The sequence below is a fragment of the Pan troglodytes genome, chromosome 17 (assembly GCF_028858775.2).
Source record: "Pan troglodytes isolate AG18354 chromosome 17, NHGRI_mPanTro3-v2.0_pri, whole genome shotgun sequence".
NCBI lineage: Eukaryota > Metazoa > Chordata > Mammalia > Primates > Hominidae > Pan > Pan troglodytes.
Genome location: NC_072415.2, coordinates 89,177,880 through 89,205,300, shown reverse-complemented (window position 1 = coordinate 89,205,300; position 27,421 = coordinate 89,177,880). Strand labels below are relative to the sequence as shown.

Genomic DNA, 27,421 nt, shown 5'->3' with positions numbered 1-27,421 from the left:
CGCACCACCACACTCGGCTAATTTTTGTATTTTTTGTAGAGATGAGATTTCACCGTGTTCCCAGACTGGTCTCAAACTCCTGAGCTCAAGCAATCCACCCACATCAGTCTATGAATACGGCAGGAGCCACCACACCCGGCCAATACTGGTTTTTTTTTTAATGTAAGAACAACAATAATGAACAGAAGGTTCTAACACTTCTAGTAATTAATCATTACATCTTAATATCCATCCATTAAAGTGAAATAAAGTATAACTTACTTTTCTATAAACAAATTTAGTTGAGATGATAGTTTACCACCTCACAAGTAAACTAAATGAATATGCTGATCAAAGTAAACAAAACTTAGATCTCTAAGATCTTCAACTGCAAAAGCAGGTAGACTCATTGTCAAATTACTCACATCCATGTATCTCTGTAGAGTTTGAGGCATATCGTTTAAGTAAGTAAATGGGATGTGCCAAAGCCCTAAGCAGGTACACAATAAACATTTCGTGATGAAGTGGCTGAGTGAACAAACTAGGATTCCTCTCCATTCTGCTTGCAAAGGTGTGTGAAATGTAAGTCAAAAACACTGAGGTCCAGGCTGGAGCTTTCTCATGTAAAACTGTGTCACTTGAGCATATTAGTTTCTTTGCAGGCCACAACATCCACATATTTCATATAAACGTTCCTAAAAATAATTCCAATAAACTGAGTTGAACAAAATTACTGTTATCTTCTAGCTAATTCTAAAATTTCTTACCTAATAAACATAAATACTGGTAAAAATTCTAGTTGAACAAAAAGTTACAATTTATCTTATGATGTAGATGGCATTACTACTCTAGGCTGTAAAACACTCCACAGAAGCGAATTCAAATGGATGAATTCCTAAAATGTATTAAAGCACTGAGAACATACTTCAAGAAAGAAGTACAGCAAACCTCCACAAAATCTGAAGATAGTACTTAACCCATTTCCTCAACACCTACTACATTCCAGTTCCTACTGCAGGCACCTGTGCTACATTAGTGACAACGGCACACCTTTAAAGGGTGTATGGCATGCTGGAATGTAGTAGGTGCTATGGAAAAATGAGGGCAGAGCACACGGCCCAGGATGCTGGTGGAGAGCAAAGGTGGGCATCTGTGACTGTTGCAGGGTTAGGAGAGGACGCCTAGAAAAGGAGGCATTGGAGCCAGGAGTCAGGAAACAGTGCGGAGGCCACGAACAGGCATCTAAGAGCATGCAGAGGCTGAAGGAAGGGCCAGGGCAGAGTTCCTGAAGGAGAACATGCCTGCATGCTGAGAAAAACTGAGTGTCCAGAAAGGAAGGCAGTGACGGGGGATATCCAAAAGGAACAGAGAATGCCCATGTTTACAAAGTGCCCTTCGAGCCAGACTGGAGAAGCCCATGACCCACAGAGCACATCTGGCCTCACGCTGGGGAATAACCAACCCCATGGAGCATGCCCCAGATCTGTCCAATGATGCAACAAAGCAAGGCCTATCCAAGTAGCTGAACAGCATCCCAAACAATACTCAACAATATTTGCAGGAATATAAAAATATCCACCACCCAAAAAGATAAAATTCACAATGTCTGACATCCAATAAAAAATTAATAGGCATGCAAAGAAGCAAGAAGATATGACCCATACGAGGAGAAAAACCATTCAATCAAAACTGACCCACAACTGACACAAATGTTATAATTAGCAGACACGGACATGAAAACAGCTATGAAAACTGTATTCCCAGACCAGAAAGTGAGAGACATGAAGGATACAAAAAAGACCCAAATCAAACTTCCAGACACAAAAACAATGCTTGAGATAAAAAATACAACAAATGAAATTAAAGTATGATATGGTTTGGCTGTGTCTCCACCCAACTCTCATCTTGAATTGTAGTTCCTATACTCCCCACATGTTGTGGGAGGGACCCGGTGGGAGGTAAACGAATCATGGGGCGGTTACCCTCATGCTGTTACCCTCGTGATAGTGAGTGCGTTCTAATGGTTTTGTAAGTGGCTTTTCCCCTTTTTGCACTTCTCCTTGCTGCCACCATGTGAAGAAGGACGTGTTTGCTTCTCCTTCCTCCATGGTTGTAAGTTTCCTGAGGCCTTCCCCAGCCATGCTGAACTGTGAGTCAATTAAACCTCTTTCCTTATAAATTACTCGGTCTTGGGTATGTCTTTATTAGCAGCGTGAGAACAGACTAACACACAATAGAATAGACCTTGTGGAAGGAAAGAACAGTAAATCTGAAGACACAGCAATAGAACTTGCAAAATAAAACAGAAAAAAGAATTTAAAAGAAAAATTTAAAAACATCAATGAATGTGTCACTACCTCAAACAGTCTAATACAGGTATAACTGGAAACCTTGACACTGGAGAGGGAAGAAAAAATATTTGAAGAAATAAAGGCTAAACACTTTCCATATTTAATGCAACTTATATCCCACAGATTCAAAAAGTTAAATGAATCCTAAGCATAAAAAAATAAAATTACACCTAGGCACATCATAATCAAATCGCTCAAAACCAGTAACAAAATATTGAAAGCCGAGATAAAAGACAACTAACCCCCAAAAAACAACAAAACACTGCTGAGAAAAAAATTTTAAAGGGGAAGATGTATCTCACACATGGGTCAAAAGATTAAATATTATTAAAATGTCAGTTCTCTGCCAAATGGATTTACAGATTCAATGAAATCCCATTCAAAACTGCAGAAGGCTTTTTTGTAGAAATTGGTAAGCCAAATAATACACTAGTATTAGTTGTATTAATTAGTTGTATTAATAATTAGTTGTATTAATACACTAGTATTAGTTGTTAGATGTAGGCCCTTTATATTTCCTTAACAAAAACAGCTCTGAAAATGAAGAACAAAGGTGGAAGGCTTGATTTCAAAAATTATAAAGCAACAGTAACCAAAAGAGCATGATGTTTACAGACAGACAAACAGATCAATAGAGCAGAAAGAAGGTCCAGAGATAAACTTACATGAAGAGTTTAAAGGCAATGCAGTAGAGAAAGGATCACTTTTTCAAAAAACAGTACTGACAACAACTGAATGGCCATATGCAAAAAAACACCCATACTCTGCACAGTGGACAAAAATAGACTCAAAATGGATATTCATAAGTATAATTCCTAAAACTAAAAAAACTTCTAGAAGAAAACAGGAGAAACAGAGCAGAAAGAAACATTTGTAAACCTGGGTTAGGAAAAGAGTTCTTAGAACAACAAAAGCACAATCATAAATAAAACTGACCAACTAGACTTCTTCAAATAGAAGATCGAAGGGGCTAGGAACGGTAGAAAGGATGCAAAGTCAATAAACTGGAGGTTGAAAACGAACTGAAGTCCAGGCACTAAAGAGAATGAGCCGGAAAGAGGGGCCTAACTGCAGGTGGAGTGGCACTAAGGCTACAGGAGCCAAAACTAGAGCTACCAAAGAGTCTGTTTAGGATGTGGGCCCTCAGAAAAGAGCCACAGTTTAATGAGAGCAAGAAGGCACATTCAGAGAAGAATCCATAGATAGAAAAGCTTCAGGTTATGAAGGGAAAAACAGAACATGAATTCTGGAAGCACAGTGAAACAAGACCAAGGGTAAGAATAAAGATACACAGTATCCCATGGTAATTAAAATGCAGAATCTGAAGGATGACTTGGAGTCTGGGGCTTTTCATGTTAAGTAACATAAAACATAAAATTCATCTTGAGATTAGCTCTGGTGCACATAAGGCCCATACTGTGCTCAGGCTGAGAGGCACAGGTTCAGGGGAGCCAGCTCATGTTCTGAGTCCTTGGACGACAAACCTGGTTAAGTCTCAAAGGTCTGGGGAAGAACTCTGCTAACTTTAAACATGGTTTCAAAACAACTGCTGAGCATTTGTGGGGGAAAAAAGAAAAGAAAGATCCCTTCTCCACATAGTATACATCTTAAGTGTAAAATTACAAATGCAGTAAACCTTAACTACAAAAAATGAAAATCCAGAAACACTGTATGAAAACACAATGCTCACTTATATTGGGAATGAGTAGACTTTCCAAGATTAAAGTAAAAATCACAAAAGATCAGGAGATTTAAATTATATAAAAATTATACATTACATCCAAGAAAAATGATTTTTTTAAAATAAGTCAAGGTAAAAACATTTGCTACATGTGACAAAGGCAAATTCCTTTTAGTAGAAAAATTGTAATAAGGTAAAAATAGATAAAGAAACAAAAGGTATTAAATAAGTAATTTATAAAAGATCACAAATGAACAATGAAACTTTTTTAACTGGAATGAGTGGGCAAGGAAGGACATTTGTTGGCACAATGGAAACGCAAACTGGTGCCATCTCACAGGGCAGCCCCCTGGCCTTAGACCAGGCTCAGCACTTTCATCTGGATCTGGAACTTCTTTCTTTCTTGACTCCCGCAGTTCACTGAGTGCTCACCACGTGCCATGCCAATGACTCTACTTACTCTGGGGGAAACCAGGACCCCAAGCTCACGAAACTGAGAGTCCAGGAATTAAAGTAGTCCTCAGAGTAATGCCACTCCCCACAGGGAGGTACAGGTGCCATGGGATGTATGTGTGGGCTGGGGTGGGGAATAACACTGGAAGAAATCGAGGCAGAACTCTCTAAGATAATCTTTTATCAAAACCTGAAGTTTTGAGTAGGAAGTGGCCAAACAGTACAGGACAGAACAAGAACCACCAGACAGAGTGGCTATTACTTTAAAAGCCAGTCTCTAAGAGGGAAAAGGAGAGGCCTATCCAAGGAACTAAAGGAAAAACCAGTGCAACCACACTTCGGAAATCACAGAAGGAGCTGGAGCAGGTGGCCAGAGCCGGGCCACAGGGAGCTGGAGAGTCACATGCGACTCAAGGGTTCTAAGCCATAAAATGGCATCAGATGCACTTTTGGAAAATACTTTTTACTTTGAAAGGAGAGTGCTACCGCAAAGGAAAGATGGAGCAGTATCAGCAGTGAGGAGTCCATTTCCCACTTTGGGCAGAAGAGACAGCTGGAGTCAGAGCTGGAGCCAGGCCAGGAGCTGCAGGGCCACCAGTAAAGTCCCATCAGCCAGGCCCAGCTAAGGGCTGTTCAAAGGCTGCGGGGGGCAGACCTCAGTCGGCTTTAGTGACTAAGAAGTATCTCCCTGGTTAGAAGCACTGGTGAGACCTAGAGGTAGCACACACATCTCAAGTGAAAAGGAAGGATGGAAAGACTTGTAGTTGATATATCATGAAGAAATAAATTCACACAGATCCTCTAAGGGTGACCTGAGAAGAAACAGTGGTAATGAGTTTATGTATCTACTTGAGTGTGTGTGTATGTATGTTTATAACCACTCCTGGATCTATATGGCCACACCTGAGTATATCTACCCACTTGAGAGTGAGTGTGTGTGTGTTTATAACCACTCCTGAGTCTATATGGCCACATCTGAGTATATCTACCTTGGTCCAGCCACAGAGAACTAAAAATACAAGATAATACATGGAAGGTGTTCATGAAATATCATTACATAGCAGAAATACAGGTTGGTGCAAAAGTAACTGTGGTTTTTGCCATTACTTCCAATGACAAAATTACTTGGTGCAACTATTTTTGCACCAATCTAATACCAGGATGTATACTGAATGTTCCTGAATGAAATACTGGGATGGATCCTTTTCAAATGCTGCTCAGGTGTCAGACCACGGAAACAAAAATGATTTAAGTACACTTCAAGAAAGGCTGGGCATGGTGGCTCACACCTGTAATCCCAGCACTCTGAGAGGCTGAGGCGGGTGGATTATTTGAGGCCAGGAGTTTGAGATCAACCTGGCCAACATGGTGAAACCCTGCCTCTACTAAAAACAAAACAAAACAAAAACAAGCAGTCATAAACAAGAAGAAAGTAAAGTAACAGCAACATACATAGAAAATTCCTACACCCAAAAAAGTTATCAGAAAATAAAACACAAGATAACTCAAAATAATTTCAGTGTGATTGTGATAATATACTGGTTAAAATATTTTCTGCTTCCAAACAAAGCGTATTTATAAGTGGCTTTCCTTTTCAAAAGAAAAAAGTAACAGAGAACATTCTTCCAGTTTACTTCTATAAGAATGTGCTTGAGAACTCCAAAATGACACAGTCCAAATGTTGTAAATATGGTCCAGCAAACTACAGAAAGGCACACAAGGAGGCTGCCATCAATGCCATTCAAAGAGGTAACTGTGAAATACTGGAAACTGAGGAGGAGGTCAACAGCAAATATTCTTAATAAAAAAGTAAATTTTAAACTGTGCTCAATAATAAGCCTAAACTGATGCATTTTTTAATACTACGGATTTTACTCATCAAACATCTGTATCAGAACCACCAGCCATGAAGCAGTGTGCCACAGCTGAAAGAACACTGGATTAGAGTCAGAATGATCTAGGTTCAAGCACCAGCTCTACCTAAAACTACTGTGGCTCAGGGCAAACTATTCACGAACCGCAGCTTTCTCATCTAGAACTCGGAGAGCACATCAACTCCCGCTTGGACGATGCTGGATATGAGAACTCGTACTCTGAATGTTATCTGACACACACAAGGAAGTAAAAAAGTAGCTATCATTATCATTATTGACATGTGAAACTTCTACTTCTTAGATGACCAGCAATGATGGCTAATTTTTCTTAAATGGTAAATTTTCATGTACATTTGAAATAAACATACTGAAAATTATTTTTAAAGTACCTGAAGTTCAAGTATCACAGAAGTACAAAAGACGTAACAGCAGAACGTCTTCCTCAACATCTTATGCCATTTTTGGGTGAAACGTACGTAACATAAAAAGCCATTTTAAAGTGAACCATTCAGTGGCATTGACTGTATTCACAATGCAGTGCGACCAACTCTATCAAGTCCCAAAACACTTTCATCACCAAAAAAGGAAACCCAATGCCTGTTAGGCAGATGCTTCGTGCTCCCTTCTTCCGCTCGTCCATGGCCACCTCCAGTCTGCAGTTTATCTCTACTAATTTACCAATTGTGGATATTTCCTATAGATGAAGTCACACAATATGGGACCTTTTTCATCTGGCTTCTTCCACATAGCATAATGTTTTGAGGTTCATCCAGGTTGTAGCATGTAGCAACCCTTCATGATTTCTATGCCTGAATAAAATTCCATCGTAGAAATTTGCTATCCATTCGTTTATCCACTCATCTTTTAGTGAACATCCGGGCTATTATCACCCTTTGGCTATTGTGAATAGTGAATAAACACTAAATAAACACTGGGTCCCTGCTTTAAATTCTTTTTAACTATTTGAGAAACTGGCAGTGTGTTTTCCACAGCTGCTGAACCACTTTGTTCCCACAAGCAATGTGCAAAGATTCTAATTTCTCCAGATCCTCTCCAGCACTCGATATTCTATATTTTAAAATTACAGCCAACCTAGTGGTGTATGGTGATGTCTCATAGAGATTTGCACTTCCCTCTGGTCTAAGGCTGTTGACTGACTGTCGTTTCACATGTATGTTGGCCATTTGTATATTTTCTTCGGAGAATTAGAATTGCCTGTCCAGGTCCTTTGCCTATTTTCTAATTGGGTTATCTTTCTAATGTTGAAATTGTAAGAGTTCTTTATGTATCCTGGATACTGGATCCTTATCAGATATACAATTCTCTCTCATTCTTTCTTTTTACATTTTTGATAATGCCCTTAGATGCACAAAAGTGTATTAGCTTTTGTTTATCTGTGAATGTCTTAACAACTTTTTTTTTTTGAGACGGAGTCTTGCTCTTTCGCCCAGGCTGGAGTGCAGTGGCACGATCTCAGCTCATTGCAACCTCTGCCTCCCAGGTTCAAGCGATTCTCCTGCCTCAGCCTCCTGACTAACTGGGATTACAGGTGCATGCCACCATGCCCAGCTCATTTTTGTATTTTTAGTAGAGACAGGGCATTGGCCAGGCTCATCTTGAATGCCTAACCTCAGGTTATCCACCTGCCTCGGCCTCCCAAAGTGCTGAGATTACAGGCATGGGCCACCAGGCCCAGAAAACTTCTTCATTTCTGAATGACAGTTTTACCAGATATAGAATTCTTAATTGACAGGTTTTTTTTCTCTCTCTCTCACCATTTTAAAAATGTCACCCCACTGCCTTCAGACCTCCATGGCTTCTGATAAATCCTACGGAGGGTTCCTTGTGTGTGACCAGTTACTTCTCTCTCTCTGCTTTCAGGGTGTCCTCTTGGTCTGTGGGTGTCAGCTGCTTGGTTATGTATCTCATTATGGATTTTTCTCGTATTATCCTTCATGGGCTTTGCTGTACTTCCTGAATGTACAGATTAATGTCTTTTATCAAATTTAGAAAGTTTTTGGCCATTATTCCTTCATATATTTTCTCTGTCCTCTCTCTCTCTCCTCGCCTTCTTGCATCTCCATCATGTGTATCTGGTACGCTTGATGCTGTCCCACAGGTCTCTTAAGAGCGGTTTTTTTTTTTCCCCCATTCTTTCTGCTCCTCAAACTGGATAAATACAACTGACCTAGGCTTAAGTTCACTGTTTCTTTGGTGTGCTCAATTCTGCTACTGAATCCCTCCAGTGAGTGTTCTTTTCACTTACTATACTTTTCAGTGCCAGAATTTGTTTGCTTCCTTTAGATAATTCTCTACTTGTTTCTACATCATTCTGATATCTTTTAAGCAACATCCCCATGGTTTCCTTGAGCGCCCTGGCACATTTAAGACAGCTGATTTAAACTTTTTGTCTCCTAAGTCTGATGTCTGGCTTTCCTCAGGGGCAGTTACTATTACCTTCTTCTGGGAGTGGGCCACATTTTGTTTTGTTGCATGCTTTCTAATGTTTTTTGTAGAAAACTGGACATACACCAGGTGCAGTGGCTCACACTTGTAATCCCAGCACTTTGGGAGGCCAAGGCAAGTGGATCACCTGAGGTCAGGAGTTCGAGACCAGCCTGGCCAACATGGCGAAACCCCATCTCTACAAAATACAAAAAATAGCCGGGCATGGTGGTGCATGCCTGTAATTCCAGCTACTCAGGAGGCTGAGGCAGAAGAATCACTTGAAGCCGGGGGACGGAGGTTGCAGTGAGCTGAGATCGCACCATTGCACTCCAGCCTGGGCAACAGAGCAAAACTCTGTCTCAAAAAAAAAAAGAAAAAAAGAAAACTGGACATACATTATAATCTGGTAATTCTGGAAATTAGCTATTTCTCCCTCTTCTTGGTTGATTTTATTGTTACATGCTGTAGCTGTGTTTGTCTACTGATTTTTCTACACTATTTTTGTAAAGTGTGTATTCTTTATCATGGATGGTCTCTAAAGTCTCTCTTCCATTCTTATATTCAGCCAGTGTTCTGACAAAGATTTCCTTCAAAATGAAGAGAGAAAAAGGAGGGGCAGGGGGGAGGAGGAAACAAACCCAAACAAAACCTGTCCTGGGCTTTGGAGCCTGGCTCTGTGCGGCAGCCTCACTGAAGATTTAGCCAGGCCATTAACAACTGTGCTGCATCCTTCCCTTCCTTCTTGCACTGAGCCTAGAGACTGACCAGAGGGAAAGACTTTAGATCTGAGCATTCCTCCAGTTCTTGGCTTGCATGTCGCTTCCAAAATTCCCCAGCATACACAGGGGAATTTTTGAATGCTCAAATTTCCCAAAGAAACTCCCTCCCTAGCTTCTTCTGCCTGGCATTTGACACTCTACTATCTGGCTTGACTGTCATCTTTTGCCCTCTGCTACTATAGGCTATTCATTAGCCTTGCATATGTTTGAGAAATGCCGCTACATTTCTACTTTTCTGCCCTGAGTTCAAGTTAGGTGAAAAAAGACAAGCACCTAGGGTCAACCCTCCAAGCAGTCCCCCGACTGGTTAGAGGCAGAAACAATTATTTGGAATAAGCTGCAAATTGGGAACACGGGCCATCATCTTCAAGATTAGTGCCCTGTTACAGTGTTGGGAGAAGGTGCTGAGATCAGGGCAATTGTGGGGAAAAAGCTTTCCAACTGTTTCTAGGTTGACTTTCTCTGGATGCAGCAATTTCCTGGGTGCTGTAAACCTTTGACTTTTCTAGAGCTCTGAAGTAGTTAGTTCTAACAGTTTCTGCTTGATTTTCAATGTTTCTGTGGAAGGGCAGGCATATGGAGCCGCCAACTCTGCCATTTCACTGCCATCACCACTCTAGTTATTTCTGAATAATACAATTAATACACCAGAAAAACATCTCTGCCTAGCCCCTCCATTACAACAATTTTAAAAATAAGATAGATCTATATTATATTCTTACAAAGACAATGCAAAGTTATACACAATTTACCGGGCCATTTGGGGTTTTTTTCTCCAATACTAAGGCCTACCTTCTTCATCCTTCCTCCACCACACCACCATTCAAGCATCAAAGATTTTTAATAATTTTTCAACTCCATGGAGAAAAAACATTGTTTTCAACAAGTCATACTAGGACAACCTGATATTCATACAAAAGAATATGGACCCACACCTTACCCCATACACAAAATGAATCAAACAACCCAGTTAAAAAGTTGGCAAAAGGGATGGGCGTGGCTCACGCCTGTAATCCCAGCACTTTCGGAAGCCAAGGCGGGTGGATCACGAGGTCAGGAGTTCAAGACCAGCCTGGCCAACATAGTGAAACCCCGTATCGACTAAAAATACAAAAAATCACCCAGGCGCAGTGCAGGCACCTGTAATCCCAGTTTCTCGGGAGGCTGAGGCAGGAGAATCGCCCGAACCCGGGAGGAGGAGGTAGCAGTGAGCAGAGATTGCGCCACTGCACTCCAGCCTGGGTGACAGAACAAGACTCCGTCTCAAAAAAAGAAAAAAAAAAAAAAGTCGGCAAAGGATCTGAGCAGACATTTATCCAGAAAAGATATACAAACAGCTAATAAGCAAATGAAAAGATGCTCAACATCATTAATCATTAGGAAAATACAAACCAAAACCACAATGAGATACTACTTCACACCCACTATAATCAAAAAGCAGTGGCTACAATCAAACAAGCAGAGAGTAATGTACAGGTGAGGATGTGGGAAAACTGGAACCCTCATCCATTGCTGGTGGGGATGTAAAATGGTGTGGCCAATTAGGAAAGCAGGTTGGCAATTCTTTAAAATGCTAACCATAGAGTTACCAAATAATCCAGCAATCTCACTCCTAGGTATGTATCCAAGATAAATGAAAACAATATTCACACAAAAGCTTGTACACAAATGTCCATAGCTGCATTATTCACAACGGTCACAAAGTAGAAACAATCCCAAATGTCCACCCACTAATGAATGGATACACAAAATGTGCTCTATCATACATTGGAACATTACTGAGCAGCAAAAGGAAATGAAGTACTGATGAATGCTACTACCAGATGAACCTTGAAAACATGTCCAGTGAAAGCAGCTGGTGACCAAGGACCACATATTGCATAATTCCATTGATATGAAATGTGCAGAGTGGGCAAAACCACAGAGACAGAAAGGAGAACGGCGACTGCCTGGAGCTGGGGTAGGGTGGGGAGGGAAACAGCAAGAACGACCACTGCCTTCTAATGTATTCAGGGCTCCTTCTGAGAATGTCAAAAGTATGCTAAACTTAAATGACAGTGTTGGTGATGGCTGCACAACTTTATGAATACACCAAAAAGCACTGAATTGTATACTTTACATGGATAAATTTTATGTTATGTGAAATAGAGCCCAATAAGGTGTTAAAAATAAGTCATTTTTGAAGGTACTATTTCAAGTTAAATAATTCATTGTAAATGTCCTCTTATATACAAAAGATAAAAATCCACTGCAAACTTTTTAAACAGACTTTGGGGTTACTATGAATACCCATTCAGTTTTTCAGTGTCTCCCTCATTCCCAAGGTTTTCAGTCACTTTTTTACTATCTTATGCCTACTTGTCATCGTTTCCCCCACTCTCTTCTTAATACATTGCTTCCTTTTGTATATGGACTGAAAAATCAAATAAACAAGTGCTTGAAGGATGTAAGTTAAGCAAGAGTTAAGGCCCTGAATGAAGGTTAAGGAGAAGTGTGCATGCATCAGTTATCATCTTGGATCACGATATTTATTTCTGTTGTTCAAAGGCCTCTGTACTTAAGAATAGGTTAATGCCATGGTATAGACATTTGACCTTTATGAGTGTGTTTAAAATACCAAGATAGATTTTAGATAAAGTGACATTATGCCTCTCAGAAAATACGTATATACCAATAGAACACATTACATGATTATTAGTAATACATGTACATGTTTGTGTGGTTGTGTGTGCATTTGTATATATGTGTACACAACATACATCCAAACAGCTAGAGAATGAACAAATATCTACCCTAAAATTGCATTATACATTATAAGGAAATTAATTAGATATCATATACAATCACATAATACTATTTTCAATAATAGAATTAAAATGTTTTCATACATTTGTTATGTTAACTCCAAAATGATAATTACAGTAAGCAAACGCTAAGCAGGATTAAAGCATCTTGCTGACCTCTTACTGTAAGCTTGCTATATAGTTGTGAATTCACTTCCTTGTCACGCTGAAAACGCCGAAATTCATCAATTGCTTCCCGTGTCATAGTAACAGCCAAGACAAATCCCTATAAAACAAAATAAGGTTATTTTTAGAAAACTAAACTTTAACAAAAAAGACAAAATTATTTGTTACTTGGTTTAACTTTTTTCCTTCAATTTATATTACTCTCTAAAACATAAAATAAATGAAAACCAAAAAAGTCAAAAAGTAACAATGAAATATTACAAAAGGATTCATTGTAAAAGGTATGCAACTCTTAGTATACTCCCCAAATTTTTAATTCACCTCCTAATATATACTTCAAGCTAAGTGTCAGAAAATACCTAGTAACCCAAAGAAAAAGAAATTAACAATCTTCAATAAACCCACAAATTATATTTAGAATACTTGGGCATTCAAATACAAAATTTACAATGACTGACATAAAAATCTTACACTTAATTTCTGCACTTAAATTTTTCTTACAGAATAAAAGTATTTAGGAACACAAAACAATTCCCAGATAATCACACATCGATTTTCTTACATAGTGCATTATTATATAACTGCAGTAGAATGAACAATTATAGTGCTTTCATCTCACTTTTTAAGTAAAAATCTGACGGTATTAATATGATGCTATCTAGAAAAAAATTTTTATATTCTCATAATTTATTGTGAAGCCCATTATACCACTAATATGAAGCTAATGCCCATCATTTTTAAAGGCTGCATATATATTTTCTGACATGTTACAGGAATATTCTTCAAGTCAATCTCTATTATTAATGATGACCTTGCTTCAGTCAAAACTGTAAATAACAGAACACTGGATGTATGTCCACTGAAAGCACAATAATCTTTTTTATTTCAGTTTTTTGTTTTCTGTATAACCAATAGGCCAAATTAAGTGTGCTGCTGAAGAATGTTTCTTGTATTTACTGAAATGGTATTTTTCTCAAGTGTCCTATTTGAAAACCCCTTCAACAGTCATGACTTAAACATGGATTCTTCTAGTCTCTTTCCCATTCAAAATCAACCTGACAGCCTGTGTCTCTCACTCCTCTGCCATCTCTCTTCAGCCATACTGTGTGCTCTCCCCCTAATCATGAGCCTCCCTCGGCCCTACAACCATCTCTCCCTGAGCACATCAAGTCTTCTCCTCCCTTAGTCTGCACTCTGCACCATCGGAAACCTTTTCATATCCAGTATACTTCTCCACTTGCCACAATTTCCTTCCACCACCACTTGACTAAAAGTATTCTCAAGTAAGGCAGACCATCTCATGAAACTTCCCATTCCTCTGTGCATTACAATTGTTCACCAGGCCCTCTTTCCAATTCCCCATCCCTTGGCTTCCTGGACACCACATTCTCCTGGCTGTCTTCCTGAAGCCATGCACCCCTCTTTATCCAGTCACCCCAAAGCTGGCCTCAGCCCACTGATGGCCTAATTCTCTACCCATCCCACTGCCATCGTCTATAAGCAATACTATGGCTCCTTCCTCCAACTGCTAACTGTGCTTCCTTCCACACATCTCTCCAGCCTGAGTGTACTCGGTGTGGCACCCCAGCTGGACGTAGGCTCTCCCTAGCTCTCCCAATGAAATACAGTGCTCTCCCCAAACCCCTAACCTTACGAATAGACAGATCTCTAGCCTTGTCCCCCACTCAATATTGCTGTATCCTTCAACACCAGGGAACTATGAGTAGTCTCCTGAAACACCATGATGTCTTTCTGATCTTTGCCAGTGTATTCCCAGGGGTTATTGGAAGCACTGTTTTGAGAAGTATCCTAAAGCCACTCTTGGACTCAAGGAAAAAGAAGCCATGAACAATTTGTGATGTGCCCCATTTGCAAAGAAGGCAGGCATGGCACGGCATGTGCCATGTATTTGCCATGGTCTCCACTGAAGACACCAGCTGATGAGCAGAGTAAGACCTCACTTAGGTCCTTTAGCACACACTGTATTCTTTTTTTAGATAATAGCTTTGTGGATATATAATTCACATGCCATAAAATTAACACTATAAAAGTATACAATTCGTTTTTTAGTACCTTCACAGAGTTGTACAACCATCACCATCATCTAATTTTAGAAGATTTCCATCATCCCAAAATGAAGCACCATACCCATTGCAAGTCACCTCCCATTCCCTCCCACTCCTAGGCCCTGGCAATGACTCATCCACTTTCTGTCTCTATGAGTTTGCCTATTCTGGGTGACATGGTAATCGTGTGTGTAGTATTTTGAGGAACTGCCAAACTGCTCCTCAAAGTGGCTGCACCACTTTACATTCCTGCCAGCAACTAATGAGGGTTCCAATGTCTCCACATCCTCACCAACACTTGTTACTGTCTGCCCTTTGTATTGCAGCCATCCTACTGGGTGTGAAGTAGTATCTCTGGTTTTAACTGGCATTCCTCTACTGACTAATGACGTTGAGCAACTTTTCACATGCTTATTGGCCATTTGTATATCTTCTTTGGGTAAATGTCTACTCAGATCCTTTACCTACCTTTTTCCTAGGTTTAGTTGTTGAGTTATAAAAGTTACTATTTTGGTGCCCGAGTTGAAAATCAATGTGTTATAAATTTAAAGGTTTATTTCTGGACTCTCAATTACACTGATCTATGCACCTATCTTTATGTCAGTATCATACTGTCTTGATCATGCAGTTTGTAATAAGTTTGGGAATGAGAAAGTGTGAGTTCTCCAACTTCGATCTACTTTTTTCTATGACGTATTAGCCACTCTGAGCCCTTTGCATTTTCATATGGATTTTAGGATCAATCTGTCAATTTCTGCAAAAACATTTAAAAACATAAAGAAAAAAAAAAAGCCAGCTAGGATACTGTTAGGAGTTGGATTAAATTTGTGTGTCAGTTTGGAGAGTGCTGCCATCTTAACAATATTAAGTCTTTCAACTCATGAACATGACTTTCCACTTATTTAGACCTTTCATTTTTTCTCAAAATTCTTTTATAGCTTTCATTATGTAATTTCATGCTTTAAGCTTATTCCTATTATTTTCTTTTTGATGAGATTATAAATGGAATTGTTATCCTAATTCCATTTTGGGATGGTCATTGCTGGAAATACAAGTGACTTTTGTATGTTCATCTTGTATCCTGCAACCCTGCTAATTCATTTTGTTTAGTTACAATGTTTTTGTGTGTAGATTCCCTAGGTTTTCCTATAAACAAGATCATGCCATCTGTGACTAGAGATAGACAGTCTTCTTTCTTTCCATCTAGATGCCTTTTACTTCATTTTCTTAACTAACTGCCCTATACAATGTTGAACAGAACTGGTGGGAGCAAACACCCTTGTTCCTAAGTTTAAGGGGAACACATTCAGTCTTTTATGATTAAGAGTGATGTCAGCTGTGTGAAGTACAAAATTTTAAGAACAGAAGAAATTTTTATATTATGATAAACGTCTCCATAATAGAGTGAAGAATATACAATAGGGAATGATGGCCAGTTTCTTCAAAGCAGGTAACAAGTTATGACAAAGCAGCAATGAAATAAAAGTGGTTATCAAAAAGCCTGTTAGAGACAAAGAAGAACTTGAATATAAATTCATCATTTTATTGAACTAGAGTTAGCAACAGAAAAACAAAGAAAATGAATATGAAAAGCCAAAGCAGCAGATATCCCCAAAAAAGTTCTAAGAAAGTTGGTGCTGTCAAAAGCCTTAAAATTTGCACATATTTAAACAAGCAGTTTCACTTCTAGAAACTTATCTTAAAGGAAAAATTCTAGGATCACAGCATGAATATGAAAAATTAGAAATAATCTGAATGTCCACAAGTAAGAAATTCATAGCACAGTCATATGATGAAATGCTATATTTCCTTGATTCAAAGATGTCACTGGTTTTAAGATACGTCAGTATTATTTTAGTAGTAGTCTTGGGTGGGAAGACAATAGCATTGTAAATATACACATTTTATAAGCCACAGCTTAATTTTAGTAACATGAAAAATATGCGTCTTTGAATCCAAGAAATATACTTGTCTGCAGCTATTCCCACGTAAGAGAAGACTTACTGCTACAGACTCATGTTCATGATGCAGAGGTAACTTCTTAAAAAAAGTTCTGTTTGTGACTCACTGAGATAAGAGAATGAAAGTGATTACCAAGCACATTTTATTTATATAGTATAGACAATATTTTAAAGGAGTGTTTTTTAATCAGGTAAGCATATCATAATCACCTGAAAAGATTTTTTGTAACATAAATTTGCTCAGACCCTACCTGAAATGTGTACTTTTACCTCTAATTTCCAGGGAAGAGACCTCAGACACATATGTTAAACTCTCCAGGTGACTCTAATTTTCACCCCTTTAAACTTATGGCTTAAAGACAGCAAAAGTTAACCAAATTCATTAAGTAATCATAAACCACAAAAATGTGCTAGTTCCTAAGAACTCAAGGAAGCCAGTGAAATTAAGCTCCCACTTCAAATGAAGTAGTATTAGAGAAGACAGAATAAAGAGGGTTAGGTCCTAAGTCCTGAAAACAGGAGTTAAACACTCTTAAGAGGAAACAAGATCCTGGTCACAGGCAAGGACTATTAGACTGTCCAAGCTGTTTTACAACACACTTCCAAATCTGTTTCTCTGAATAAGTAACACATGTGTACGATTCTCAACACCCAAAAGATGTCACCACCATCACGTCCATCCCCTGCGTATCTATCCAAGGAAATGCCCAATGGCCAGCCTAGGAACATAAAAGACACTAAAGGAAAGGGAAGTTGAGGCCACTATTTCCTTCTACCACTGGAGTCTACAATAAATGAGCCTCTACCCGTAATAGTTTAGATCTGAGTTCTTAAATGGATCATTACAGATTGGTGGTTTATGGAGGACTGGAGTAAGCAAGTCTTACTGTAGGAGCACTTGGGTCTTCCCATTACCTCGGTACCAACCAGGTCAGAGATTTATGCTATAACACTGCTCCCTAGAAAAATCAAAACTGGAAGCAAGAAGGGCCATTTAAACTACTGTCATCCTGGAAACGGCAGTATTTGTGCACGAGTGTGTTACACAGACTGGACAACATGCACTTCTTCTCACGTGGCTTGTCCACAGCCTTTCTCCTATTTGTCCAGATAACCCAAGAACAATGCGGAGCGAGTCCAAAACAATATATATTTTTGTAAAAGGAGAAAAAGTTAGATGGGTACATTATTGATGTGCCTTTGAGGGCTTATCATGTGCCACACACTTTTCCAAGTATCCTAAATGAGTTAACCCTTTTAAATATCACAAAAATCCTACAAAGTATGTATCTTTACCTCTAATTTACAGATAAGGGAATTGAGACACAAAGTGAGTAAGTAACCTTACCAAGGCCACACAGATCACTAACAATGGTTGTCTCTGGATGATTCCAAGCAATTTCATTCGTTTTTCCTTTTCTTACTTTGCCCACACCTCTAATGCAGAGACACGCACACGAGAAAAGAGTGGATGAAGGGAAGATTTTTAAATAAGACTGAAAAATCAAAGTCCTCATAGATTGATTTCTCACCTACATAGCCTATCCGGTTACCAATTATTTGTTAACAAAGTAGCAGAAGACATTTTATATAGAAGATACAGTGTTAAAAACTGTTAGAGCCAGAGCTTTCTTTATCTAAAGATCTTCTGCATAGACAGATCTATTCCATCTCGTTCATTTTGATAGAAGCATGACATTCTGTTTTGTTACTCTGATTACACAAGCTTTGCTTTAAAGAATTGTTCTGAAAGCTGAATATGAAAGGTAATCTTCATCCAGACACAAAAATGTAATGAAATCAACTTATTTTCAATTTACACTTCTATTATATGGGAAGTATAACAGAAATTAGCTCAGACCTAAAGCTAATAAATAATATTACCAAAAGCAACTGAAAAAGAAATATTATTAATTAAGCTATCATTGTTTTCAAAAACATCTCAATTTTAATTAGAGAACAGAGGAAGTAAGTTTGAAGGAACTTGTTTTATTTAAAATTAGCGAACAACAGAAATAGGATTTTACAACCGACAACTGTAAAATGGTTTTATGCCTCAGAGGCAGGATTTTGGCTAGAAGAAATCTGGAAATGTTAACTGATATCTTTTTCTTGAGAACATTATAGAACTTTAGAGAACAAAAGATGGAAAAAGAAGTCAATGTATGTATAAAGATCATGGTGTTACTGGCACTGGATATAAGGGGGTTAATATAAACTGGTATAGAAAATGCAAGAACTCAAGGGCTTATGAGGAATTCTTGTTGAAGAACATTTTCTTCAGTTAAAAAAGAGACACCTATACATATTTCCAAATTTGCATTATTTTAAATAGTTTCCTTTAAAGAGATTTTTTTAGATTTAGTGTATGTTTAATTATTCCTTAACTTTGTCTAATTATTCAAATTGTCTTGATTTTCAGCGTTTTTAAAAGCTTTTTAAAAGAATCAATATGCTCTCCTAAGCTTGCTTCTCAGATTTGAAGGTAAGCCTAAGGTGTACATCAACTTTTTAAGAGGTTTGCTCAATCAAAGGTTAAGATGCATATAAACAGAGAAAGCATACTATTCATCATTTGTTATCTGAAAGGTAGCATCAACTGTGGGTGCTGCCAAACCAAGGAACGAAAGAAAATCATTTAAAAAGTAGATCAATTCTCAGATCGAACAATATGATACTCAGGACACAAGAGAACTCATCTAGGTGCATCAGAAGGCAACGTCAAGCATTATTCAAATGGAAAAAGTGGCTTTTCACTTCTCTAAAATCTTAAAACGCAAATGTAGTGGAATAACAGTATCTTTTATATGAATATTGAAGTAGTTGCTTATTGAGGTAATTATCTAAAAATAATTAAAGCTAATACATGTCAAAAAATGATAAAGTAGTTCAAAATAACAGAGGATGAAAATTCAAGCTAAAGGACTAAAAATTGCAGCTGGAACTGGAAATGAACAATCATATGAAAAGAAAAAAACAGAGAAACGTTTTCTCGTCTTGGTAAACAGACGTGTGTGTGCTTGCGTGCACACTTCACTCAAGTATGGCCAAGATCATCAATTTTGTGAACAAATCAAATAAAGTTCTTCAGAAAGAACCATCAAAAGGACATTTTCTTTGGTTGAAACCTAGTTAAATCAGAGTAAGTACAAAAGGCTGAAGCAAAATATACATAAATACATTTTGCTTTACTTTTTTAAGAAGAATTTGTGTTCTCAGACCATCATTGTTTAAGTTAAAACAGTTTTAAACCACAAGGCAATTTTTTGGTTTTTTTTTTAAGACACGGTCTCGCTCTGTTACCCAGGCTTCAGTGCAGTGGCGCAATCATGGCTCACAACAATTTCTGCGTCCCAGGCTCAAGCAATCCTCCAACCTCAGCTTCCTGAGTAGCTGGGACTAAAGATATGTACCACCACACACAACTAATCTTTCTATTTTTTGGTAGAGATGGAATTTCACCATCTTACCCAGGTTGGTCTTGAACTCCTGAACTCAAGATATCCTGCCGCCTTGGCCTCCCAAAGTGCTGAGATTACTGGTACGAGCACCCAGCCGGGAAACGATACTTAAGCAGTAAATACAACTGTGAAAGCTATGAATAGAAAAAAAGGGGCTAGAAATAAATACATTAAAATCATAAATATAATTGGCCGGGCGCGGTGGCTCACACCTGTAATCCCAGCACTTTGGGAGGCTGAGGCGGACGGATCACGAGGTCAGGAGATCGAGACCATCCTGGCCAACATGGTGAAACCCCATCTCTACTAAAAATACAAAAAATTAGCAGGGCGTGGTGGCGGGTATCTGTAGTCCCAGCTACTTGGGAGGCTGAGGCAGGAGAATGGCATGAACCCGGGAGGCGGAGCTTGCAGTGAGCCGAGATCGCACCACTGCACTCCAGCCTGGGTGACAGACCAAGACTCTGTCTCAAAAAAAAAAAAAAAAAAAAAAAAAAATTCAATATGATTGTGTTTTAAAATGAGCAAGTATTTTTCTCTGTGTTCTAAAGTTTCTATAATGCTATACTGCTTTTATTAGAAAATGAAAAAAATCAACAGCAGTTTTTAAATGAGACTTCTAGGAAGTACACAGCCTGTAGAATGTTTTGCACAAATGCATAAGCAATCGTTAACAATCACATTGTTCATTATAACAATGCTTATGAACAATCATATTGTTTAACAATATTTATAATGGTAAAAAATGAGAAACCACCCCAAAGTCTCCTTTCCCAAAGGAAGGGATCAATCAGTTGTGGTATATTTATACAATGAAACACTTTAGTGAAGTGAAAAATGAAGTAGATATATGTGTTGATATGGATCAATTTTATAAACAAATGTTAAGCCAAAAAAGTATGTTGCAATAGGCCACACAGATTAAGATAACCTTTATAAAAAATGTTAAAGCATACAAAATAATATTGCGTATTGTTTTAATGATAAATATAAACACAGTAAAACTATTAAGAGATACATAGGAATTATAATCTCACATTCAGAATAGGTTACTGCTAATGTGGTGGAAGGTGGAGAAAAGAAAGGAGAAACAGTTATCTATACTCTCTTCCACGGTTACCTAGCTTCAACAACAACTTTCAAAATTCTGTTGTATACACTTCAGTGTTTCTTCTGTGTGTGAATACATGGAATACATACACAAACATACGGCTTCCTTTTTCACCCAGGATGAAATCTGAGAGCCCTGGAAGAGTTGACGCCAGGTCCTCTGACCTCCTTTCCAACTACTTCTTCCCACCCACACCCTCCTGGATGACCTCCTCACACCCTGGAGCATGCTAAAACAGTCCAAGACCTTCTGCAACTGCTCCTCTGCCTGCAACACTCTTCCCTGTTTCATATCTGACTGTTTTACCAGTAAGATGTCATTCCAATGTCACCTCACAGGAGAGGCCTTCCTTGACCATCCCATATAGAACATCCCTTTCATCCTCTACTCATTTTTCCTGCTTTATATTTTCTTCTTCATAGCCTGATGGTTGGCTATGTGGCATTAGGAGTTTATATACTGCCTTTTCTCCCAGAATTTTAGTTCTATTAGAACAGGATTTGGTTTGTCTTGTTCACTGTTGTATCAACATTACCTAGACTATGGCTGGACATGAAGGAGCTCAATATTGATTGATCAAAAGAACTGTGGATTTCATTCTATACATATTTTGAGCCACCTTTTAAAATTTATTCTAATACATACATAACTTTTATGTTATTAAACACTTTTCCTAAACACCATTTTTAAAGCTACACAGTATTCCAACAAGTACACAGGATATGGCAGAATTTGAATAATCTATTGTTAGACATTCGACTTTTTAAAATATTTATAATGGACATTCTTTAGACTTTGTGATCAATCATTATTTCTTTAGGATAAATTCCTCAAGTAAAAATGCTGAATCTGGTTTTCAGGTCTTTGATATATATTACCAATGACCCTCCAAAAAGGCAACACAGGCATGCATGCACACTATGCACACTAATGGGGGAGCTCACGGCATCTATATTAATGGGATGAGCGCCACAGTGTTACAGCTTTACCCATGCTCAGCTCCAATGTCTCTTTCAATCTTACTAATTTAATAAGTTAAAAATGTATTCATTTATCTAGTAATTTCGTGTTTATATTACATATAAAGTTACTCATTCCTCAAATCCACCCTACTATGAAGTCTATGTGAAAGAGAAATCAAAAAATTTCCCTCAGCATGGCTTTACTAACAGGTAAACAGGAAAGCCTGACTGTGCCTCTCCAGGAAACAAGAATTTAGTCCACCTTCCAGTTCTCCTGCTTCATCTGGAGTTCTCTGGTTAGGGAGACGGAGCCTACCCAGGCCAGGACAGACCCCTCGGGAGCAGACTGCTCAGCTCGCCATGTGGAAGGCCACAACTCATGTGGACCCCCGAGGACTGCACTCTTCTTTCACTGAAGGAACCCTTTCACTCTCTGTGTTTCCTACCTAGATTCCTCGGGTCATCTGCCCAAAAGGGAGCAAATCAAAAAAAAGGAAGTAGTGGCCAGGCGCAGTGGCTCACGCCTGTAATCCCAGCACTTTGGGAGGCTGAGGGAGGTGGATCATTTGAGGTGAGGAGTTCGAGACCAGCCTAGCCAACATGGTGAAACGCCGTCTCTACTAAAACCACAAAAATTAGCCAGGTGTGGTGGTACGTGCCTGTAATCCTAGCTACTCAGGAGGCTGAGGTAGGAGAACTGCTTGAACCCGGGAGGCGGAGGTTGCAGTGGGCCGAGATTGTGCCACTACACTCCAGTGACAGGGTGAGATTCTATCTCCAAAAATAAAAAATAAAAATAAAGGAAGTAGTACATTTTTCTATGAAAGGAGGAAAGACGATGTACATCTTGTCTCTACAAGCTAAAAATTAATGAAAACTCTCAGCCAACAGCTTAAGACTATCAAGACAGCATATATTTGAAATGGAAACATTCATTGATAAGCATCATTGCATCACTGGCCTTTTGAAAAACTTTATACACTGAGATATCAACCAGAAATCATACGTACTGCACTTGGATACTTCAGAATGCTCACCATGGTCAGGGTGTGAAGAGAGTAACAGAACAGACCCACAGCCCCAGCCCCCATTCCCAACAGCTGCATCAAACAGGAGGGAGCTGCTGATGACCTGCAACCTTAACACAGGTGCAGAATGACCAAGGAAAACCCCTCTGCTGCCAGCTCAGGCACTTTGTAACTTTGGCAGCTCTACAGGCAGGTGCTGCCACCATACTTCCCATGGTTCTCAGAGGGACTGAAATCACTCAGCAAAATCTTTTAACAGAAGTTCAGTGATACACTACAACACCATGTTTTAAAAATCTGGTCAATTTAACTTTTAACCATCTCAACTCTTAAAACTATATTCTAAATATTTCATAATTTAACTTAATTTTTAAAGTCTTTTCTTACCAGAGGAGCCCAGTAGGTGTAGAGATAGCCTATTTTCAATGCTGGTACAAACTGTGAGCAGGATATTACTAGAAAATAGAGATTCAAGAAAAACTTGAATTGTTCATACAAAACCTAAAAAGGAAAAGAGAAAATTAACAAAATTCCTTCAAGGAAAAAATTTTAATACCTAAATTAAACAATTAAAATCTGCACAACATATAACCACATTTCCATCAAACAGTGAGAATATGTTGTGATTCAAAGTAAATGTATTAATTTTCACATTGGCTTTCTAATAGCTGTATCACAAAGAAAGGTAAGGTTACTCCCAAAATATATTTTAAATAAACTGAAAATAAGACAATTAGGACGTTCAATTGTTAAAAATGTCATCTAAAAGTTTTTTTATTTTTCTTATATGAAATTTTCCAGTTTTCCATACTCATTTAGTAAGTCTTTACATGAACATGAAAAAAAGTTAGATAGCAAAACCTTCCCAATGTTAGCAAGCCAGTAAATATACAGGTGTATCTTGATAATGACTCAGAAAATTTTACAATGGAAAAGTCATATTAACCTTATATTTATGAAATGGTAAAAAACAAATAAATAGCCACTTTTTTTTTTTAACACGGACATCCAGGTAGCTTTACAAAGACTGAATGAACAAGCCAAACGTGAACAGGTGTAACTTCACGAGATAGACTGCCTTAATCTCTTGTGGGTATTTACTTCCCTCAAAACATTAAAAATGATAAAATATAAGAAGTTGTAATTGCAGACCAATTTTCAAGAAGACAGCTACCCAGCTACTCTTATGGTCTTTGGGTAGTTAATTCTTAATAATATTTTCAAATATAAAAGAAATTTCATCATTCAATAAAATTTTAGGAATGTCAATACTGAAAGGTTTTGGTTTTGGTTTTCACTTTAAATAGTTATCTTTAGGGAAGAAAACCCAAGATCTAACATATTAATAGATCTCAATTTACAAACGCCTCTAATTATTAGATTTACATTGAAAATCAAAATGGAACAAAACTTACGTTTACAGATGAGAATAATTCAAACAGCACACTACAATTAAATCAAACTTGCAAACCTGCAACTTACAAATCACAATCTCTTTGGATGCCATTTCCATGCCACTTAGAAGGTATGAAAATTTCACCAAGCAGGGCAATGGGTTAAGTGCTTATTGCTCAACTAGAGAGTCTGCAACTTGTTTTCAGAAAATGAGGTTATCTGCATCATCATACGGCAATGTGTGGGACTCAAAATCAGTTACACTGACAATATATTTATGTTCATAATCACGTTCAACCTGCTGTCTAAGAATGTTTTGAATTATTTCATAAATTAATCTCAGCAGGAAATAAAGTGCTTTTTCCTTAGTGATTTCTTTAAAATCTCAGCATAAATTATATCTATTAGCAACTTAGAAATTGCCATTCGTGGTAAAAATGACATAGAACTCCTACTGGGTAATTACCAAATGTTTCTAAAATACTACATTTTAGATGAAAAGACTAATTTCAGAGACGATCTAAGATAAAAAACTCATACACATGGTAATCATCATACAGTCACATCCACAGGTATTTTCAGCATGCGGCCAATCTGGGCAGGCTGTGTGGACTTACACTGATCAAAGTTAAGCTGCACTGCTGGCTTTAAACGACTGCAATCAATACTCTACAGTCTACTGACTGAACCTGCTGACCTTTAGGAAAACGTACACTGCTTAGCCAATCTCTGAGATCTGTGAGTATTTAATAATTTAAACCTAAGCAGAAAACAGTGGCTTCATTCAATAAAGATGCGAATATTTATCTGCCTGTAAGACAGTTTACATTTTATTATCCTGACAAAAGGTCTGTCTTTTAATTATGAAGCCATTAGTTTTGTGGGTTTTAATAAAGAAGTACATTAGATATCAAGTATTTGCCAATCACTAGGTGGATGGGGATGAGGTGGGGGTGGGAGTAAAATCAATGCCAAATACAATGTCAGCATGATTATTTAAATTAAATATACAAGATAAAGCAACCCACATTCCATGTAATCGAGAGCTTTTCTTGCAAATAAAAGACATAAAACATGCCAAAAACTTTGATATAGAAATATAATCAATACCAGCTTCCTTTTCCTTTAGAAAGACAAATAAATCTATTAAAATAAGGAATGACATATAAAACACAAAAATTATTCAACTATTCTAATTGTATATGAACTGTTTTATAATTTAAGCCAGTAATATCACTAGCAACAAAAGTAATAAAATATTTAAACTACAGTATTTAAATTTAGCAATAATACCCAATTAAAGATAACTAATGATATAACAATATAAGAAGGTCTGAGATTTATAATGTGAAGTAGCAAAGACATCTATATATAAATATGCATATTACAGATACTTTGTTACTGTATCATTTCAGTATAAAAAATTGTTTCATTTTCTTTGCGAAATCTCTTGGCAGGGTTTAAACATTACATTTACTGTTTTCTCCAAACTAGTTCCCAGCCAAACAAAATGTATAACTTGTTTTCTGTTAATTTTATTTACTTTTACTTCATTATGTCTATATTTCTAAAATAATATAAATATGATGTTTATCAAGAACTGAAGGCAATAATCAAATTGTACATTTTCTTGAGCTGAACTCTATGATGTAGCCATTAAAAATACATATGAATTATTTAGCGATTATTGGGAACACAGAAGGTTCAAAAGCAAAAGGACACTGATTTGGATGTGACACAACTCAATACCTAAGTCAGAGTCTCAACAGGCTCCATCCTATAGCAAAGGAAGCCAGCAATCTCTGACACACAACCCATCTCCAAGAACGCAATAGTCTTACCCCAGGTATAAAGGTAAACACATTGTATTTTTGATTTTTTATAGAATTCCTGGGATGTTTTTCTTCACACTTTTCAGGACATCCAAGCCATACTGTACGAGCTTTCAGTTCTTTCTTTCTTCGACAAATATTTATCAGCCAACCACAGCAACTGTATGAAACAAAAGATACGTATTGTGTATTTTTTTTTGCTTTTTAAAAAAGTTCAAACTAATTGTACATATTTAGAGTCAATATTGATTGTTTCTGTATTCACCACACACTAATAGCACACCTAATGCTAATTTGTGGGGTTTTTCTTATAATAGGTTGGTTACACAAATTTAAATTTGACACAAAATACAAAGTCTTACATAAATGTACCCCAGGGGAATTATCTTTCTGTTTAGACACTCTTATTGGCAAAATAAAACCATTAATATTCTGAAGCAGTCAATGCTCTATATGTCGAGAAAAGGTATAGCTATAGCTATAGGTTACCTACTGGTAATTCCCAATACACTTTTCAATGATAAAGGTCCTTGGATTTCAATTAATCCAGGATGTGGCTCATTCTCTGAAGTAATAATCACTTTTTCCACTCTTAAAAAATGACTTTTCCAGTAGTATTAACTAATGTAATATTAAGACTTACAGCTCAGGCCAGGCGTGGTGGCTCACATCGGTAATCCCAGCACTTTGGGAGGCTGAGGCAGGCAGATCACCTGAGGTTAGGAGTTCAAGACCAGCCTGGCCAATGTGGTAAAACCCCATCTCTACTAAAAATACAAAAATTAGCCAGCCATGGTGGCAGGCACCTGTAATCCCAGCTACTCGGGAGGCTGAGGCAGGAGAATAGCTTGAACCCGGGAGGCAGAGGTTGCAGTGAGCCAAGACAATGCCACTGCACTTCAGCCTGGGCGAAAGAGTGAGTCTCCATCTTAAAAAAAAAAGATAGCTCAATCCAATATTTAAAGAGGATACAAATGTTTCCTGTGATATTCTAATGATAATAAAAGCTTGATTGTATTTCCACATAGCTCTCTTCATCTATGCAGTAAATATTTTAATTTTACATTTACC

General features: G+C 37.8%; 1 protein-coding gene across 24 annotated transcripts in view; it reads right to left on the bottom strand.

The window, feature by feature from the left end:
* ATP9B (ATPase phospholipid transporting 9B (putative)) overlaps positions 1 to 27,421 on the bottom strand; it is a 318,298-nt gene that overhangs the window by 251,187 nt on the left and 39,690 nt on the right. For 23 of the 24 annotated variants that reach the window (XR_010152083.1, XR_010152079.1, XR_010152080.1 and 20 more), the window contains 3 exons: positions 26,360 to 26,510; positions 23,511 to 23,624; positions 12,526 to 12,634 (listed from right to left, as the gene is read on the bottom strand). Coding sequence is in view for 18 of the 24 variants with exons in the window: in XM_016933938.4 (XP_016789427.2) it covers positions 12,526 to 12,634; positions 23,511 to 23,624; positions 26,360 to 26,510 (374 nt within the window). In the remaining 6 variants the exon portion in view is untranslated. Of the gene's footprint in view, positions 1 to 12,525; positions 12,635 to 23,510; positions 23,625 to 26,359; positions 26,511 to 27,421 lie in introns of those variants that run through there. The other variant, XM_016933947.4, reaches the window with a different exon arrangement.